The sequence below is a fragment of the Parus major genome, chromosome 20 (genome assembly GCF_001522545.3).
Source record: "Parus major isolate Abel chromosome 20, Parus_major1.1, whole genome shotgun sequence".
NCBI classification, from domain to species: Eukaryota; Metazoa; Chordata; class Aves; order Passeriformes; family Paridae; genus Parus; species Parus major.
Window position 1 is genome coordinate 13,712,864 of NC_031788.1, and position 17,998 is coordinate 13,730,861.

Sequence of the window (17,998 nt, forward strand, 5' to 3'; positions counted from 1 at the left end):
GGGGTTTCATGGGTTCATTGATTTGGGGTTTCATGGGTTCATTGATTTGGGGTTTCAGGGTAGCAATCACATCCACTGTGAGTCCAGTTATTCAGAGAGACCTGGAATAAAATGCTGCTTTTTGCTCCAGTGCTATAAAACAGACCTGCCATGGTATTTTATACTTGAATACAAAGCTGACAAGCTTTCTTTTTTCAGCTCAATTAAATGTTGTCCTTTTAAGAGTGTGCAGGGCTGGTGGTGCAGCTTCTGCACAGAGCTGAGGACAAGAGGGGGTGTTCCTCAGAGAGTCACTTGATTTATTGCAGGCTGAGGTGTTGGGGGACTTTGTAAAGCTCCACAAACGCTCTTAGGAGTTTTCCTTCTCTTTTCAGGGCTGGTGGGCTTTGCTCGTCTCTGCCCAGGAGACCAGTACGAGGTGCAGTTCCCAGCTCATTGTGCATTTTGCCCTTCCCTTTCCTGGAGTGAGAGTGCCTGGCAGCGGGAGGGGAGGCTGGGGGTGGAAAGGAGGGCAGGAGGCAGGGTGTGTGATGAAGGCACGATGTGTTGTGGGCAGAGCAGAGCAGTGGTGCCCTGGCTGTGCCCTGGGAGGCTGGGCAGGGACAGGGATGTGATTTGGGTGCTGTGGGAGGCTTTCAGTGATTGCCTTTCAAACCCAGCTGCCAGGGCTTTGCCTGCAGAGCTGCCCTGGAGCCAGAGCTGCCTGCTCGCTGGAAACTTGCCCTTGGCACGGGGTGAATGCACTCTGTGTCCCCCTGGGTGCCCTCCTGTTCCCACCTTTCCCAGGGAATTCCAGTGCCTGGTACCTCACTGCAGTGGCCTGGGCTCCTCTCCAGTGGCTGGGATGTGCCTTTGGCTGTTGACTGCAGGGGTTAAACCTGCACCCCCAATTCCTGCCTCCACTTTTCTGCTGCAGCCATCCCAGTGTCCCAGGCAAGGGAATGGCTTTGCTTCTGTGGAGCTGGGCCAGTGTGGGAGCTGTGGGCTGAAGGGAATATTCTGGGACATGCTGACCCAACATCCTCTTTTCTCTCTGGTGTCCAGGTGTTCGTGAGACTGGGGCGCCAAAAATGGAGGCTGAAAGGCAAAATTGAGACTGATGACAGCCAAACATGGGATGAGGAAGAAAAGGTTTTCATACCCAATCTGCACGAGAAGTTTGAAATCAAGGTGTGGTGTATAATGGTTGGATTGGAAGCTGTGGGTTAGCAGGTTTTCTGCTATTCCACTCTCAGGCTACCAAGGGTTTCTCAAAATTCTTAAATAGTTTTCTTTTTCTAACTATGTAAAAAATGACAGTTGATCCACGTTGTGCCTAGTGGAGGGACATTACTTCTGATTTTCCTTTGCTACTGGCACCAGTAACCATATCAGTCCACCTGCTTTTCCATGTCCTGGGATACATGGTTGTGTTCAGAGATTTGTTTGTTTGTTTTTTTAAACAAGTCCTAGATCAATATCTGTGAATTTCCAGGGCACAGCCTGAAGGTGGAGACACAGATATGCCTGTAGATATTATTATTATTATTATCCCCCCTGTGGATGCTGAGCACCTGCAGTCCTGCTCTGTGCTGGAGGACAGAATTCCCCCTGTGGGAAGCCCAGCCTTGGCTGTGCCCTGCCCTGGCAGGGGTCAGTCCTTGGGCAGCCTGGCACCACTCTCAGCTGGGCTCTGCAGGGAGCTGAGGCTGTGCTGGATCCTGTCCTAGTGGGGAACTGTGCCAGTGCAGCCTCTGGGCTCTGCTTAAAGCAGCTCCTGCAGAGCTCCCTGCCCTGCCAGCAGGAGCTGCCTCACCCTGGGCATCCTCTCTGGCATCTTGCCTTTGGAAATGGCTTTATGAGGAGGCTCTTTACTTTCACTGCACAATGAGGATCAGTGAGAAGCTAATTCAGATCCCTGTTTTACCACAATTGTTGTAAAACCTTGTGTCACTTTGTGTGACAATGACAGCTTTACTCTTTGTGTCAGCTGATGACAGATGTCCTCCACACCTCCTGCTCTTTCTGCCTGGTGTTCATACAAACAAGGGGCAGGTTTAAAGGCAGCAGCTGCTGTCCAGCTGTGTGTCCCCTCTCCTGGGACCCCTCCCCTCCGTGGCAGCCCCCTGTGAGCCGTTCCCTGTGAGGATGGAGCCTCACAGGTTTGGGAGCACAGAGCCTTGTGCTGGGGTTTGGTTCCCATAGAGATCTGCCCTGGGCTCTTCTCCCTTCCCTGCAGGCAGTTTAGGATCTCCTGCTGAGGTGGAATTGGGTGTGTTTGTGTCTCTGCAGGTGACAGAGCTGCGAGGCCTGGCCACCATCCTGGTGGGGGTGGTGACATGTGACAGCATCAACTTCTTCAGCACCAAGCCCCAGGCCATTGTCGTGGATATAACCGAGCTGGGCACCATCAAGCTGCGGCTGGAGGTGCTCTGGAAGTAAGTACAGCCTCAAACAGCAACAGAAAACACAGCAAATGATTTGAGGTGTGTCCCTGGGCTGCATTCAACACCATGGTCCTCTTTCTGTCTGAGAGCAGGGCAGAGAGCAGCCCCGTGCTCCCTCCCCGGGCAGCAGATGATGGGAGCAGGCAGGGCAGGGGACAGAAGCTGTTCCTGTGACCTTTCAGCTCTTCTTTTGTGTCACCACAGCCATGGCACCTCACCAGTGGCCTGACTTGGCTCTGCTCCTCACAAGGAGCGTTCAGTCTAACTCCAGGCAATGCACGTGTCTGCAAAACACAGAATGTCTTCAGGGTGATGGAACTAAACTGGAAGTGGCAGTTTCTGGACACAATGAAAAAAATACATAGCTGAAGTTTTAGGACAGTCATTGTTACCAAGACATGAGCTGTTAAAAAGCAGCTTTCCCAAAGATTTGGCACCTTGCATATGTTATGGATAGAAAGCTGTTTGTGCACTCCAGGGAAGCTGCTTACAGATGTACTTTTAAATAGCTGAGCATTGTCATGGTGCCTGTGATTAAGTTGTTTCACATTTTAAATCTGTAATTTGATTTTTGTAGTGGACTACTGCTGTTATTAAAAGTAAATTCTTACTGTTGTGAGTACACTGGCACTTACTCCTCCCTCCAGACTCACAGCACAGGGTTTTGAGGTAGTTCTGTTATTTCTGCTTTATGGTGCTGCTGTCCTGTACAGAGAGATCCATCAGCAACAAATCAAGACTTTTAAACCTGTTTTCATTTGCCACTGTCCAGGATCACAGCAGCACCTTGGGGAGGGGCCAGGGAAGCAGGGGACCCTCTCCACAGGTCCCTCTGTGCTGGCTTTCTGCAGCCTGGGCTCTTCCCAACCCTGCAGGGCCAGAGCCCTCCGAGCACCCCTCGGTGTCAGGAGCTCCCTGAAAGGCCCTGTGACCTGTGCAGGCTCTCACCAGGAAAATCAGCAACAGCTCTGCTTCCCTTGCTGGGGCTGGGGAAGGAGAAGCTTTATTGGTCCAGCACCATTTTCTGAGCACCCCTGGTGTGTGCTGTGGTTCTTGACACTTGTACCTGCAGCTGGGCTGAGAAATGTGTCCCAGCCACAGCAGCTGAAAGTTATTTTCAAACACAGATTGCTCAAAGTCAGGAAGAAATAAACTCACCTTGGCAGACTTTTGCCTGCCCCTGTTTATGATGCTTTTTCCTCCTGAGATATGACAGTGGCCACAGCATATGGAGTTTATAGGGCCTGGAAGAAATCCCCTCTGCTCTCTCCTGTGCACCCCCAGCAGTGGCACTGGGAGCCCCTCATTCACTGCTGGATCTGCTCTCTTCCTGTCCCCACTGTCAGGAGCTTCAGGAGCAATCATGCATAGAAACTGTTCTTACAAAAGACCTGGATGAGGAAATCCCCCTCCTATCTGGGGCTATTGCACAGCTCCTCACAACCTGAATCTCCACACAAAATTGTATTTGGGGAAAAACCTTCTAGAAAACTCCATCCTGGTGCTGCTGACCTTCTCTGGCTGTGGTCCCCAGTGCAGTTCTGGGCTGGCAAGAGGAGCACGTCCAGCCCTTGGAGCTGGCAGCAGCTGAGCTGGGAGCAGGGCTGGTGTGACTCATTTTCTTTGGGAGTTAATCCCCCTTTGGAATTCCTCAGCACATGAGAGCTCCAGCTCTGTGTCTCTGCTGTGTTTAAATTTTGTGAGATGCGTTGGGGTCTCACCAAGTGGATTCTCCAGAGCTGGCCTCTCCTCTCTGACAGTGTTTGCTGAGGCTGTTTACAGAAAAGAGAAGCTGTGGTGATAACTCAGGGTGTTTCTGTTTCCAGAGATAGAGCACTCATAATAACAGCTGCTTTTTCCTCTGATTTAAGAATAACTAAACAAATCCATCTGATTTACCCAAGTTCCCTGAGAGGCGAGCTTTCAGTCTAGACCTGCTTTGTGAGAAATCCAAATGTAGATCTCTCTTCTGCTTCTAAATGTATATTTTCTTTAAATAGGCCTCTGGTCTTCTGGGCTCAAACAAAAGTGCCTTCAGCTCCTTTATAGGTTGTGCCATGAGGAGTGTGAATGAGCTTGGGGCCTTTGCAGAACAGCTTTGTTGGCCAGTTTGGCAAAAGGCTTTGAGTTTTTTGCCAACCTAAACAGCAGTCTGAATTCTGTGTCTCACATGCAGGATAAAGAGAGCTGTATTCTCTTTCCAGAGCTGCAGGAGTGCCCTGCATTGGGGTCCAGGGGCACCATCCAGTCAAAGCAGCCTGGTGACTGAGTAGGGCTGGCCTGGCTCACAGGGCCTCCTGCAGCAGCAGGACAAAGCCCTAAGGGAGTGTGAAAAAGGCTTTTATTTTGGGATGCATCCCTGCTGCCAGTCTTGCTCTTCCAGATGCAGACTTGGGTGGAGAGGCAGGTCCTGCTGCAGGACCTTCAGGCAGTGATGCATTGGGGCATCGCTGTGCTCTCTCAGCTGGGTACCCTGGACACTGGTGCTTGTTAGGCTGGAAGGGGTGGCTGAGACCCAACAAGCACCTCTCTGCTAAATCCCATGGGCATTTCCCCCTGGGCTTAATGGGGGAAAGAAAAACCTCATTATTAGCAGCAAGTCCAGTCCATTTGACTAGAATTGGCTTTTTTGGGGGTATCAATGAAAGGCTGGATTCACAGGCTGAGCAGTGGGATTCAGGCAGGGAATTCCATCCACACTTCTGCTCTGGGGGTATTGTCTCTATGGAGTGGCTGGACAGGAGGGGAGTGATTGGGGCACAGAATGGGGACAGCAAAGATGATCAGACTTGGGGGGCATTTTAGATTTTATTTTATTTTTTTTTAATAGAGTTTTTCAGTCCTGAAAAGCTGTTGCTGGATAATCCTGTGCAGGCATGTGGATGTTGGCTGGGAAATGTGAACAGGAAATGTGGAGCCACTCTTTCTCTCAGCTCAGCCACAGGCACCCCCCACACCCCATCAAAGTACTTGCTCCACAGTTTAAGGTTAAACAACAACATTCCTGCATAGTTTTTACCTACGCAGAGGTTTTGTGTCAATGATTTCAGGAAGTGACTAAACAAACTGAGGAAAAACCAGTGACAATTCAAGACAATGGTCTGCTTGCAAAGTGTGCTGTGTGACAGAGCCCAGCTATGGGTTGCCTCAAACTCCATCTGCCTGGCTTCCTCTGGCTTTCCCTGGAACATCCCCTGCTGGCTCAGTCTGTGTCAGCATGCTGGGACAGATGGACTCGTGGGGCTGTCCCAGCATGAGGCTTTGTTGCTGGAGAAATGTGGAGGGAGATGATGGATCTTGCCCAAGGAGCTCAGAGCCAAGAGATAATAGAAGCTCCAGAGCAGATTCCATTCTTGTTGTCCCCCTCTGCTCTGCCCTCTGTCATTCCTTCAGGACCAGGAGCTAGTGCATGTCTGCAGCCAGCTGAAGTATTTAGGCTGTTAGGAATTGTCAGAGAGGCAAAGCAGATTTTGTTTGTTCTTGTTCCTCCTCTAGAAGTGTCATTTTCCATTACTGCATCACAGTATTAAAAGCTAGAAATGAAAAATCTGAGGAATGGGTCCCTGTAACTTTTGTTAAGAATGCCATGGGTAGGAGTAATTTGCTTTCATCAGTAAACACAGCAGGCTTTGGCTGAAAGGCTCTTGCTGTCAGAACCCCGATTTATTTCTGCCCAGAGTCAGTGCAGATGGTTGTTCCCGTGGTGCTGGGGCTGTGATGGAGCCCAGCTGGGTGACACTGGCTCTTTCAGCCAATTAACCTGGGCTAGGGGAGCTCCCAGAGCATCCTCTGTGCTCAGGAAGAGCAGAGTGCTGCACTGCAGGATGCTCTGCACAACTGTCCATGGCAACCTGAGAACCCAGAGAGGGCTGGGACTCTGCTTTTCAACTTTTGCTAGAGAGCAGAAGTTCATTTTGCTGCAATTGATTAGTCCTCATTATGACTCGGATCTCTGCAATGTACAGCTGAATTCAGCTGATTTTATCCTGCTCTTTGGTTGTTATACTCAATCACTGAGGCTGCAGATTGTTGTGAACAATTCACTTTTTTCAAAATGCCAGTACTCAAATGGAAAAACAAACTTTCTTTTGGTGCCACAAGGCACCTCAATAGGCAACAAAAAGTAACACATACAGAAACTGAACTTGCTTTTCTTAACTTGAAATGTGTTTTCCATCTCCTGGTTAGCCAAGTTCCATCCCAGGGGATCGTTCATGCGAGTTTCCTCAGACTGCTTTGTGAAGAAGTTTAGAAACTAATGGCTCAGATGAAGTAGGTAATTAGGAAGTCTTTGGAGCAGCACTTGACAAACCCTTGCAGACCACAGCCAACATGCTCTGGGGCTGTAAGTGGCTCATCCCTGCCTGTATGAACCCCAGGACCTGCCAAGTAGCTCTGCACTGGCCTCCTCTGCCAGCCAGAGGAATTATTTATTAATAGGTGAAGGATAATGAGGGCTTTTATTGGTTTTTCCAGGTGGTGTGTGCTCTGCAGGAGGGAAATTGGCAGTTTCTCCTTTATTACATGTGTTGTATTTCCTTCCTCTATGGCTTTGTGCCTGGGCCAGCGCCGCTGTCAGGACAGAGCCCTTCAGCCTTTGGGACCACTGGGCTCCTCTTCCAAAGACTGGCACGGGTTTCTGTCCAAGGGTCTTGAGAATTCTGTGCAAAACCCACAGCCTTTTAGCCTGTGTCTTTCTCTGCTGGAGCAATCAAGGATGGTGGCTAGAGAGGCAGTTTATGTTTTGTTCTGTTCTGTGTGTTGCTGACTAAAGATTCAAATCCTGCCAGCAGCCAAACACCTCTGCTCTCACTGACACGGGCCTTTGCTTTCTGCTGCAGCCCCTTTGACACAGAGAACCTGTTTCTGTCACCTGGAAGCACTGCCAAGTTTTCTGTGGGTAGCAGGAAGAGCTCGTTGTACAACTGGACCCCCCCAAACACCCCCAGCTTCAGAGAGAGATATTACCTGGTGAGTGCCTGGAGAGCAAAGGGTAAAGCACAAACCTGGGGCTTGGGTTTTGGGTTGGGGCAGGCTGCTCAGGAGCTCACTCAGAAATGTGAAAACAGCACTCTGCCGCCTTTGCAGTTTGTTCTGGGGCTTTGTTAAATTTTTCTTTTAATCCCTATTCTTTTGAGTTCTCTTTTAGATTTTGTAACACATTTTAAAAAACCCTCAACAAAACTCTGCTCAGCAGCTGGGATGGATGGGGTGTGGGTGTCTGCTGCAGAAATGTGTGCTGGGAATCAAACTGGGAGCCAGGGAAGCAGAGTCCCCTCTCCCAGGTGGGGCTTTCCAGCTGTCTCCTGGCTCACCTGGGCATCTCTTTGCAGTCTGTTTTGCAGCAGAGGCAGAGCCCAGGGGATGGAGGGGAGGAATCCCAGCCTCCCAGCATCCTGAGCTACTTGGCTGCCTGTGATTTCCATGTCCCGGGGAGGAACAAGCCCCACAACCCTGCGGAGACGAGCGAGGGGGACTCGCTCAGCTCTGAGGACCAGAAAGGGGCAGAATCCAGAAGTACAACGCCAGCCCTGGACCACAGGATGTTGCCGCTGGTGATTATTCAGGAGACTGGAGGGGAAGAGCTGCAGCATCCTCTGGCAGACCACAGCACTCTGGACATCCTGAAGAAGACGCCGTGTGCGGGAGGCTTCCCCAGCCCCTCCACCTTTCCCACCCGTCACAAAGGCAGGACAGACTCCTTCGGCCAGGCCCGGAATCGCCGCCTGGCAGAGCAGGAGAACATCAGCCAGAAAAGCTGGAATGTGGCAGGTGACCTCAAAGCAGATGGGCGAGCAAAGTCCATTGACAGGACTCTGCAGGAAGTGTTAAATTTGCTGAAATCGCGCGATGAGGGGCAAGCCCAGCTGGAGAAATTGGAATGCCAGGTTTCGTCCCTGAGGGATAAATTGAAGGTAGGGCTGAGTTTCACCCTCGGGAGGAGCTGTGGCTCTCTGTTAGCCGTGGACAAGCTCGGTGGCTGCTGGAGGCCCGGCCGGGCTGTGGCCAGCAGAGGTCGGGCAGGGCTCGGGGAGCAGCCGGGCCGTGTGGGGAGGGAGCTCCGGGCCGTGTGGGGAGGGAGCTCCGGGCCGAGCAGAACCTGGGCTCTGTCAGCCCAGAACCGGCGTGTCAGCCCCAGCCTTTGGGCTGGCTACGAGTCCTGGGGTGTTTTTCAGTCCTGGGGAAGGGGTGGCTGCAGCTGGGCTGTGAGGCCTGGTGCTGGGTACATCACCCTGCAGCCTCCTCACCTCACGGAGCGTCCTGGGAACAGCAGGGCTTGGGGCAGGAACACGAGGGCTGGAGTAAAAACTGCTCACACAACTGTCCTCCCCCTCAGTGAAACCCCTGGAAAAACAGGATTTGAAACCCAAACCGGGTACCCTCAGAGCAGCCTTTCCGAGGGGCACACAGCTGGTGGCTCCATGGAATTCACTGTTGGTGTGGAGCTCTTGGGTGTTGTGCTGGAACGCAGCAGCCACCCAAGGTTGGTGCTCAGAAACAGGGAATGAGTGAAAACTGGTAGTGACAGGACAGAGAATATCAGCTCTCAGCAGCCTTAGCAGGCATGAAGATAAAGGGGACTCCACAGAGATTAAAATATTGAAACATGTGTTGAATTTAACTAGCAATATCATTTTGGAGTCAGAGTGCTGCATCAAGAGCAGACTTCCCTGATGTGTTAAGAATGAAATCAGAAAAGAAAAGTGATTTATTATTAGGAATGTTATCAAAACCAACAAAGAACAGCTGCAAAATGGTTACAAATAAGTGTTTCTGCTTCCATTTCATCAACAGCTCAAGACACTTCACAAACACTCGTCTATGGAGAGTTTGATGGTGGAGACAGTGCTGGAGAGTTTTGATTTCCTGAATGCTGACTGCAGTGCTGATGAGCTGTCCCTGTTTGGGAGTGTAAGGACAGGCAGTGTCAGGTATGAGCTGCAGCACCTGCTGGGGACAGGCAAAGGGGTCCCCAAGAGCCACACTGGGCTGGGAAACAGCTGTGGTGCCAAATCCAGCACAGAAATATCTCCCCGTGTTTTTAGAGGGTTATAAATGCAATTAAAGAAAAGGTGGGTTTCTGTTCAATGCCACCTGGTTTCTTTTGCAGCTCCCTGTTGAGACTGTACTTCTTCAATTTTATTTAGTGATGAGGCTTCTAACTCTCTTTTCCCCTCATCTCACCAGCACATACAATGGCAATGTGCTGCAGTCCCTGAGCTGTGACACAAGACCAGAAGCACGAGATGTAACTACTGGGGATGACAACCTCGACACGCTGTTGATAACACACCTGAGGCTGTGCAAAGGTCTCCTGCAGGTACAGAGCAGCCTGGGGGTTTCCAGGGCACTGGCTGTCATTGTTGATTCTGATTACAGGAGAATTTGATATGTTTTGTTTGTTTTATAACAGGAGAGAGATTCAGAATGGAAATTGGGTGTATTAATGCAGTGTACACATGTCCACACAAAACATGGCACGCAAAACTGCTGCCTCTTTTCAGCCTGTGGGTTTTGCTGAAGCTTTAAGCAGTACCTCAGTGCTCAAAGCAAATGCACAGGCTTGCCTTGGCTTTGGGTAGTGTTTAGTGAATGAAAAACTGCTCCAACAGAGGGCAGGTGTCTGATGGGCAAGGGGTCTTCTGAGAGCAGCCAGGGTTTTCTCACTTGTCTTAAAAGATGGACTCTAAGAAGCATACCCTCATTTATCTGGAGCTTGATCCTGCTCTTGTTTGAGCCCCTGAGTTATGTCTGTTGCATTTCAGAAACTGAGGACACCAAATGTAGCCCAGGTGGTCCAGGAGAGCATTTTGGAAGAAGTGTCAGAGCAGACACGAGTCCTGGGGGATGTCCTGGATCTGTCTGTTGAGAAAAGTGAGTACCTGCTTTGCTCCAAGGCATGCAGAGATGGGAGAGGTGCACTCCTGATGTGTCTGCTCCAGCCTCCCCAGACCCAGGGGCTTCACTCTAAATTCTTTGCAAACATTGACATCATTAAACCAGCTCTTCTATCTGGATTCTTAGGAAAAACAGGGCTCATTCTTTGGATCATTTTTAGTTCTAGAAGGAAAAAATTTGGAGAAGTTGGTTTCAGAGAAAGAGTAGCTGAACTGATATGTCTTAAACAGGGATACTGTAGATGGTGGAGTTTGCAAAGAGCAGCAGAGCGGCCTTAATAAAACCCTCTTTTCTATCTGTGCTTTTCCTTGGTAATCAAACAGCCCAAATTCTGTGCTCACTTGCCAGAACAGTTTGGTGGGCACAGAATTCTATCTCAAGTCTTCCCACTACTAAATCCTTCCGTTGGCTGTTGGACATGACAAAGTGATAAAGCACAATGAGAGGCTTGGAAGGCTTTTGTTCTCATCTTGGTAAATACAGCAGCAAGAATGCAAATTTATTTGGAAGCGTTTGCTGGCAGATTTTGCCCTGGAGGATGTGAGAATAAACTGTTCCTGGAGCAGAGCTGCACAGGGCTGGTTGAGTGTGGCAGGGGAAGTGTGGGAGAGGCAGGAGCTCAGTGTCTGCAGGTACAATGAGGGATGAAGGGTCTGGATTAGGAACCACAGGGATTGCTGCATGTGCTCTTGGCAAGGGTTTGATGGTGCCCTGAGGTCAGAGCTCTGCCCTGGGCCAGGAACACGAGGCAGGATCCCTAGAAAGGGTTTTAGGCAGTGGCACCTCCTTGGCTGACAGAAGGGTGACCACCTAAACTCCCAGAACGTTCTTGTGGAGCTGACTCGGGTGCTGGGATGAAGGGAACAATGAGAGGAACAAGAAGAGCTGCTGATGGCAGTTTAGGAGCTCAGCCCAACAAGGGGAGATCAGTGCTTGCAGGTGTGAACGTTTGGGCAGCAAATGCTTTGTTTTTGACAAAACCATCTCTAATGCAAATACAATTTAATGCTGCCCCAAGTTCAGGCAGGCCACCTGCTGCCTAATTTCTTATGTAAAATCCCAAATATGCTAGAGCTCGCTGACTTTTTAAAATGTTGGGTTTCAGTTATTCAGAAGACTAAAAAGAAGAAGCAGTATCTGAAAATCTGGAGTGATCTTGCAGAGCCTGGCAGCAGCATTTTGGTGACCTCAGCAGAAAGGTTCCGTCATGCCCTGAAGTACACAATGATGCTCAAAGTGAAGGAGAAGTACCCCAGCCACCTGGAGACAGGTGAGCACCTGGCCACGCTGTTTTCATTTCAGTGCCCTGCTCAAAACTGTCCTTGTGCATTTAAAAAACCCCAGACCCAAAGCTCTCGCTTTTTTCAGCAGCTTCCATGTAACCGAGCTGCTGTTTCCTCTGTGTCCCTCCCCTGTTCCCTGCAGTGCTGCAGAGGCTGCTGGAGCAGATCCTCACCTGTGACGGGTTGCTCCCCTCCTCGCGTTTCCAAACGGAACCGGTTACTTTATTCCAGTTTTATCGTTACCTGGAGAGACACCGCATTGGCAGCCTGGAGAAACACCTGGCAAAACTTGCTAAAGAAGGTAATGGCAGTGCTCGGCTCCTCCTGCAGGGCTGGTGCCCTCAGGGGTCCCGCTGGAGACACAACTCCAGAGCAGGAAACAGCCCAGCCCTTGCACTGACAACTTGTTTCCATTTTTATTCCTCTTATGACCGTGTAGTTTTAATCAGAACAGGAAAAGCATGCTTGACTCCCATATCTGAGCATGTGCAAACAAACCCCGTGTGAAGAATGGGCTTATCTTAAGTGCCCTGAAAAGTGGGGGTTTTTTTGGATATTCTGAAGCTGAAGCAGACAGGAGCAGCCTGCAGCTGGATCCAAGGACCGAGTGCAGTCGGTGAATTGGGTTCACTGTTTAGCTGGGCTCAGCCACAGAAAAGAGCAGTACAATTGCAGAGGTTACTGATGTGTACTCTGTAGCCTGAGGTAGCCAGTGCCTCACTGGAGCCTTGTCCAACATGTGAAAGTACTTCAAAACTTTTCAGTATTAGAAAAGAATTAAAAATAGTCCTGGTATTGGCTGCATCTTCAGGCTTGTGTTGATGGAGGGGGCTGAGAGCCTGAGCAGGGCTCTGCTGTCCCAGCTGGGCAGGGCTGGCCGGGCCGGGAGCGTTTCCCCGCCTGAGGCCGGTCCTGCCCCGCAGCGATGCTGATCGAGGAGCTGCAGTGCCCCGGCAGGCTGAAAACGCTGAAGAGGCTGAAGGGGAAGAGGCTGAGCCGGCTGCAGCCGCTGCCACGGACACTGCGGCTGCTCGGGCTGCTGCAGCTGGACCAGAACCACCGAGTGAGCAAAGCGGCCACCGCCTGCCTGGCCCGGGCCAGCGGCAGCAGCAGCCTCCGTGCACGGGTGAGTGGGGATGGGGGACAGAGGGGGAATGGGGGGACAGCAGGGAATGCAGGGACAGCAGGGAATGCAGGCAGCTTCCCCCAAACAGCGCTGCTTTCCTTGCCTTGCTCTCGCTGGGAACGAGCCCCTAAACACAGCAGTGCTCAAGTGATTTGTCTCTGTCTTGTTCCTTTTCACCAGGGCAAAACTGCTCCTGTAACTCGGGTTTGGTTGCTTGATTACACTTCCAACTTTCTTTTTTTATTTTCCTCTCTTTTCATTCAGGCTGTCTTGTTTTACACCGATGTTTTATCTGACTGTGACACGAGGCTTCAGCAGGCTGCGTGTCTGGCTCTGAAGAACCTCAGGGTGAGCGCTCCCAGCCCCGAGGATGTGTGCTGGAGCTGGTGTCTGTCTTTGCTTTGTAAAAGTGTCCAAAGTGCTGAAAAGCTGCTGAGGCAAGTTCTTCTTTTCTCTCACAGGCTGTGGAGAGCATTGAGCAGGTTGCCCACCTGTGCCAGTCTGAAACAGAGGAAGTCAGGAATGCAGCCAGAGAAACCACCCTGTCCTTTGGTAAGGCTTTTGTACAGCTTTCAAATGGTCTGAAAAAGGGATGTGAAATAGTGCAGGACCAAGAGGGGCCTCAAGTTCAGCCAGAACACATCCAGGACAACGGAAATATTTCATAAACAGCTGTTTCATACCATGAAGATAAACTTTACATCACACATAACAGCCAAGGGCCCCTGCTGAAGTTTATAGAACCAGACCAAGGAGATCCTGAAGGATTAAGTGCTTTAGGAACCACTGGACCTTTTGAAAAGTTCACAGATGAGGACTGACAGTTTTATGCTGGTTCATTACTTGTTACTTCACTGGAATCCAAGTAGATTGACAGTGGAGGTGACCTGATAAAATGTCAGTGCTCCCCACCTCCTACTGCCCAGTGTTTGTCTTTTCCTGGGGGCTTAATGGCTGGAATGCTGCCAGAGCATGGCCAGGTCATGCAGGAGACAACCATTTCCCAGTTCTGTTCTTCCAAACCCCACTTTGAGCCAGGCTTATTTCTGGGGCTCTCCAGCCTTGCCCCACAGAGCACTCAGGCTCACACACATGACAGGTTTTCCAGCAGTGATGCTCCAAACTGTTACTCACGGAAATCATTGCAGGAGGTCTGATTTTCCATGGTGGCTTCTAGCTGGTTTTGGAGAACTGTTTCCTGAGGGATGTTTGTCACTCCTGAGTCCTTTCTCCCAAGCAGGGCTGTGTGACAGGAGTGTCCCCAGCTGGCCACGTTGCTCAGGGTGTCCCTCAGCAGGGGCTGTTTTCTCTCTCCGCAGGGGAACGGGGCCGACAAGCCTTCGAGAAGATGGACAGGATCTGCTGTGAACTGAGAGAAACAGCTCAGGAGGCTGAGATTGAAATCACAGTGTTTTAGTAGTGGAATGTGAGGAGCTGGATCCCCTTGTCCTCACAGCCACACGGGTACCTGAGGGTTTGGTTTTGTCTGGTTTCCTTCACTGCCTCCTGCCCCAGGACAGGTTTATTTCCAAAGGGGACAGTTTGTGCTCTCCATGATTTTCTCAGTCTAACAAATGAGATACCAAGTGCTGGACAAATGAAAACTGGGATCTCTCAGAACGTGGATCCACATCTTAACTGGAGTTAAAATCTCCATTTTGCTGGAATTAGCTGTCCCTGCTCCAATTCTGTCCAATATGATCTATTTTCCCAGGAAGCAATTTATTAATTTGGCATTCTCCAAGGAGAGAAATGATCATTCTCCCACACCATCACCTGCCCTGTCAGTAGAACAAACCCAGCACCATTGCTGGGTGGTTTCCTTTGCTTGGGCAATTTAGCTGCAGAAGGAATACCTGGTACTCCCTAAGTCATTTTATTAATAATTGTGGCAGGCCAGGCCAGGTGCAGCAGGGCCTGACAGGCTCTGGAGGAGGTGTGTGCTCAGCAGCAGGGCTGCAGGGCTCTGCCATGTGCAGGTCTGACTGACAGAGGGACAGGTTTGGTTTTTTTAAATGCTGAATTTAGTCATAGACCAAGACTTCTCCTCCACCCCTGGTGGGGCTCGTCCCCCAGCCCTGGCTGGCAGGGTGCCATGGGGAGCAGCCTGGCTTCAGGTGCAATACTTGAAAGGGTTGGGCTTGTGTGTACATATTTATATATATATATACACATGAAACTTTTCTATTTGGTATTTATTTGTTGGATTTCATACTGTTTTCTAAAGTTCTAATAAACCTTTTGAGACAAGCTCCTGGGAGTGTTTCTTACTGCTCTGCCTGAGGCCCTGGAACAGGTAAGAGGCACTAAACCCCCAAAGGACAACTCAGTCCCCACGGGACAGGGCCCTGGTCTGTCCTGTCCTGCTCCACGTTGCTGAACTCTCTCCTCCAGTTGTAGGTTTCCTTAGAAATATAAACCAAAGGGAAGTACTGGAATTCAAACAGCAGAATGTGCAGGCTGCAGCCAGGGTCAGCATCAGCTCCTGCAGGGACCAACCAGGGTGCCTGAGTGCCTGCACTTCTTACCCTTAAAATGTTCAGTGTGAAAGACCAGAAGAGGGAAATGGAGGTGGCAGGGAGAGATGGGGATCCTCTACTCTTTTACTGGAGCTCTGCCTCCAGGAAGTTCTTACAGAAACATTTAAATCCCTTTACTCTACAACCCCATCCCCTCCAGCCCTCATGTGCACGTGGGTCAAGCAGGAGCCCATGGATCCAGCCCAGAACCAATGACACGTTCAAGTGAGTTCTTTAAAAAAAGAGTTTTATTGTTACAACTAAAATGAGAACTGAAAACTTGTATGGGAGATTGAAAAACTGTACAGTTGTACTCTAACCTGGGAGGCCCAGCAGCGGTTTACACAAAAGACAAGATACCTGAAACTGTATTATACCAAAACATTCAGCTTTTTTCTTGAGTTTTTACATTTTTTTTTATAAAAGTTTATTCTATGGCAATCTGTAAAAAAGAAAGACCTGATGAGTAAATATTTGCTTAAGGCAGATAGCAGAGCAGCTCACTAACTTTCTAACGAGTCTAACATGGATGTTTGTCCATTTCCAAGAACAGGTTACCCAACACCCCACTGTGCTACGGTATCTACACCCCCCAACTACCACAGACAGTACAGGACAGCAAACAAAACGGGCACAGCTCAGGACTGCCAGCCTGCCCACACCTCCCTGGGCTCTGGGCACACTCACCATGCCCCACAGCTCAGAGCCAGGCCTGGAACACAGGAAAGAAACAGGCATGAAGAGGATGCTCAAAGCTCTTCTGGCATCTGCAGGAACTTTGTCTGGGTAGAATCATTCACAATTAAATAACTCTCTGTATTCAAAGGAAGGATCCTTTGTTTTCCTGCCATACCTAAGATTTCAAGCACTCCCTCTTGGGAAGGTGGCCAGAGGTGGTTGGGCTTGTTTCTTTCCCCAGGTGTCCCAGTGCCAGGGGAGGTGTGGAAGGGCTGCCTGAGCTCTCTGGAATGTCTGTACTACACTCACTCAGCTGAAAGGAACATGCTACCACCGGCACACGGAGCACACGGGATCCCACGGGAAGTCATGCCAAGGATTAGGCGAGTACATGGGCTCTGATAAACACCAATCAGTCCAGTGCTGAACAGAGAGACTCAGCAACACCCTCTGAACCACAGCCACTAAGGATCAGGTCATGCAAGTATCATTTGGGCACATCAGGAAGCAGGAATATAAGTTCTGTCACCTTTCAAGCACGTGGTGTTTCACTGGGACACCGCAGACTTCACATGCACTTTAATACAAAGGGGTACAAATGGTGCCTCAGGGCAGGGTCCTGCCCACGCTGCAGAGAACAGTGGGGACAAAGCAATCACAGAATGTATCTTAAATACACAGATGAGCCATTATATATTACCATTTTTCTATACTCATTTTTCCTGTTTCCAATAATATAACTAAATATTGACTGATTACAACATTCCTCCTTTCAAGTACTGGTCTGACCAACAGTCTCACAGGTAAAGGATTGATTCCCAGTACTACCTGAGGATTTATTATTGTACTCTTGAAAAGCCCTTGATGCAAGCTTAACGTAACACAAAATAGAAGTAACTCCCACCCCCACCCACCCCTTCACCTACTCACCCACTGAAGGGAGAGCTACACCTACAGCCAGCCTGGCAAAATAAATACGGAGTGGAGGGCTCCCCTGGGCTCCTGCACAGCGAGGGCTGCACTGAGGGTGGTTAAGTGCTATAAATCTAGAAAGACTTTAGAAATGAAACAGATCAGTAACACTGCTGCAGATCAGCTGTCATGGCGCAGTGCAATCACTACAGCTCCCAGGAGTGAGTTTGCTCCTGTCCTCTGCACCACGACACGAGCAAAGAAATCTTTGCTATTATTGTTTAAAATAGTGAGAATTTGGTATTACCCCGAGGAACAGCATTGGGTGCTTGGTGCAATGCTGCCTTCCAGTGCCCAGCCCTCCCTCAGCAGCACTGAGCCCTGAGCCCTGCAGCACCCAGCCAGGACTGGAATCTCTGCTGCCAACCGAGCAGGGCACACCAGCACTGCCAGCCCAGCACAGCTCCTGCCAGCCCAGCACAGCTCCTGCTGCCAGCCCAGCCACGGGCTCTGCTGGGAGCCCAGCACAGCTCCTGCTGGGAGCCCAGCACAGCTCCTGCCAGTCCAGCACAGCTCCTGCTGCCAGCCCAGCACAGCTCCTGCTGCCAGCCCAGCACAGCTCCTGCTGCCAGCCCAGCACAGCTCCTGCTGCCAGCCCAGCCATGGGCTCTGCTGCCAGCCCAGCACAGCTCCTGCCAGCCTGTTCCTGCCCCAGGGAACTGCCCCAGCATGAACTGCTCTCATCTCCCAACCCTTCCCTGCTCAGAGCCCCTCGCTGGGGCCACGCTGGGCCAGGGGAGCAGAGTGAAACTGCACTTCACATTCCAAATGCTGAGCTTTAAGGACTGGTCCTTCCACGGGCCACGGGCACAGCCCCACTGCTGGTGGACATGGTTTGGTTGAATTTCCCTTCCTGTTTTCTCTCCCTCCCCTTGACCTTTCCCAACCCAGAATATAAAAGTAAAAACAGCTTTAGAAAGGATGGTGCAATGTAAAGAGGCATATGTGCAAGTAGAGTGCAACAAAAGTCAATGAGGAGATACACTTAGTAAAGAAATAAAAATTTAAAAAAAAATCAAAGAGCTGGACATGTTGGGATACCCTGAGCAAATGCAGAAGCCTGGTTCTATCAACACAAGTAAAACAATCAGCTCT

At 50.3% G+C, this 17,998-nt stretch overlaps 1 protein-coding gene across 5 annotated transcripts in view; it reads left to right on the forward strand.

The window, feature by feature from the left end:
* The window catches only part of RIPOR3 (RIPOR family member 3), a 41,446-nt gene extending 26,461 nt beyond the window's left edge, over nucleotides 1–14,985 (forward strand). For 3 of the 5 annotated variants that reach the window (XM_015647533.2, XM_015647534.2, XM_015647535.3), the window contains 14 exons: nucleotides 375–418; nucleotides 1,045–1,170; nucleotides 2,272–2,417; nucleotides 7,268–7,397; nucleotides 7,760–8,341; nucleotides 9,222–9,358; nucleotides 9,615–9,747; nucleotides 10,193–10,301; nucleotides 11,431–11,595; nucleotides 11,751–11,909; nucleotides 12,532–12,734; nucleotides 12,999–13,082; nucleotides 13,196–13,286; nucleotides 14,054–14,985. In XM_015647533.2, the coding sequence (XP_015503019.1) occupies nucleotides 375–418; nucleotides 1,045–1,170; nucleotides 2,272–2,417; nucleotides 7,268–7,397; nucleotides 7,760–8,341; nucleotides 9,222–9,358; nucleotides 9,615–9,747; nucleotides 10,193–10,301; nucleotides 11,431–11,595; nucleotides 11,751–11,909; nucleotides 12,532–12,734; nucleotides 12,999–13,082; nucleotides 13,196–13,286; nucleotides 14,054–14,151 (2,207 nt within the window). In that variant the 3' untranslated portion in view covers nucleotides 14,152–14,985. Of the gene's footprint in view, nucleotides 1–374; nucleotides 419–1,044; nucleotides 1,171–2,271; nucleotides 2,418–7,267; nucleotides 7,398–7,759; nucleotides 8,342–9,221; nucleotides 9,359–9,614; nucleotides 9,748–10,192; nucleotides 10,302–11,430; nucleotides 11,596–11,750; nucleotides 11,910–12,047; nucleotides 12,407–12,531; nucleotides 12,735–12,998; nucleotides 13,083–13,195; nucleotides 13,287–14,053 lie in introns of those variants that run through there. The other 2 variants (XM_033519193.1, XM_033519194.1) reach the window with 2 other exon arrangements.
* The last annotated feature ends 3,013 nt before the right edge of the window (nucleotides 14,986–17,998 follow it).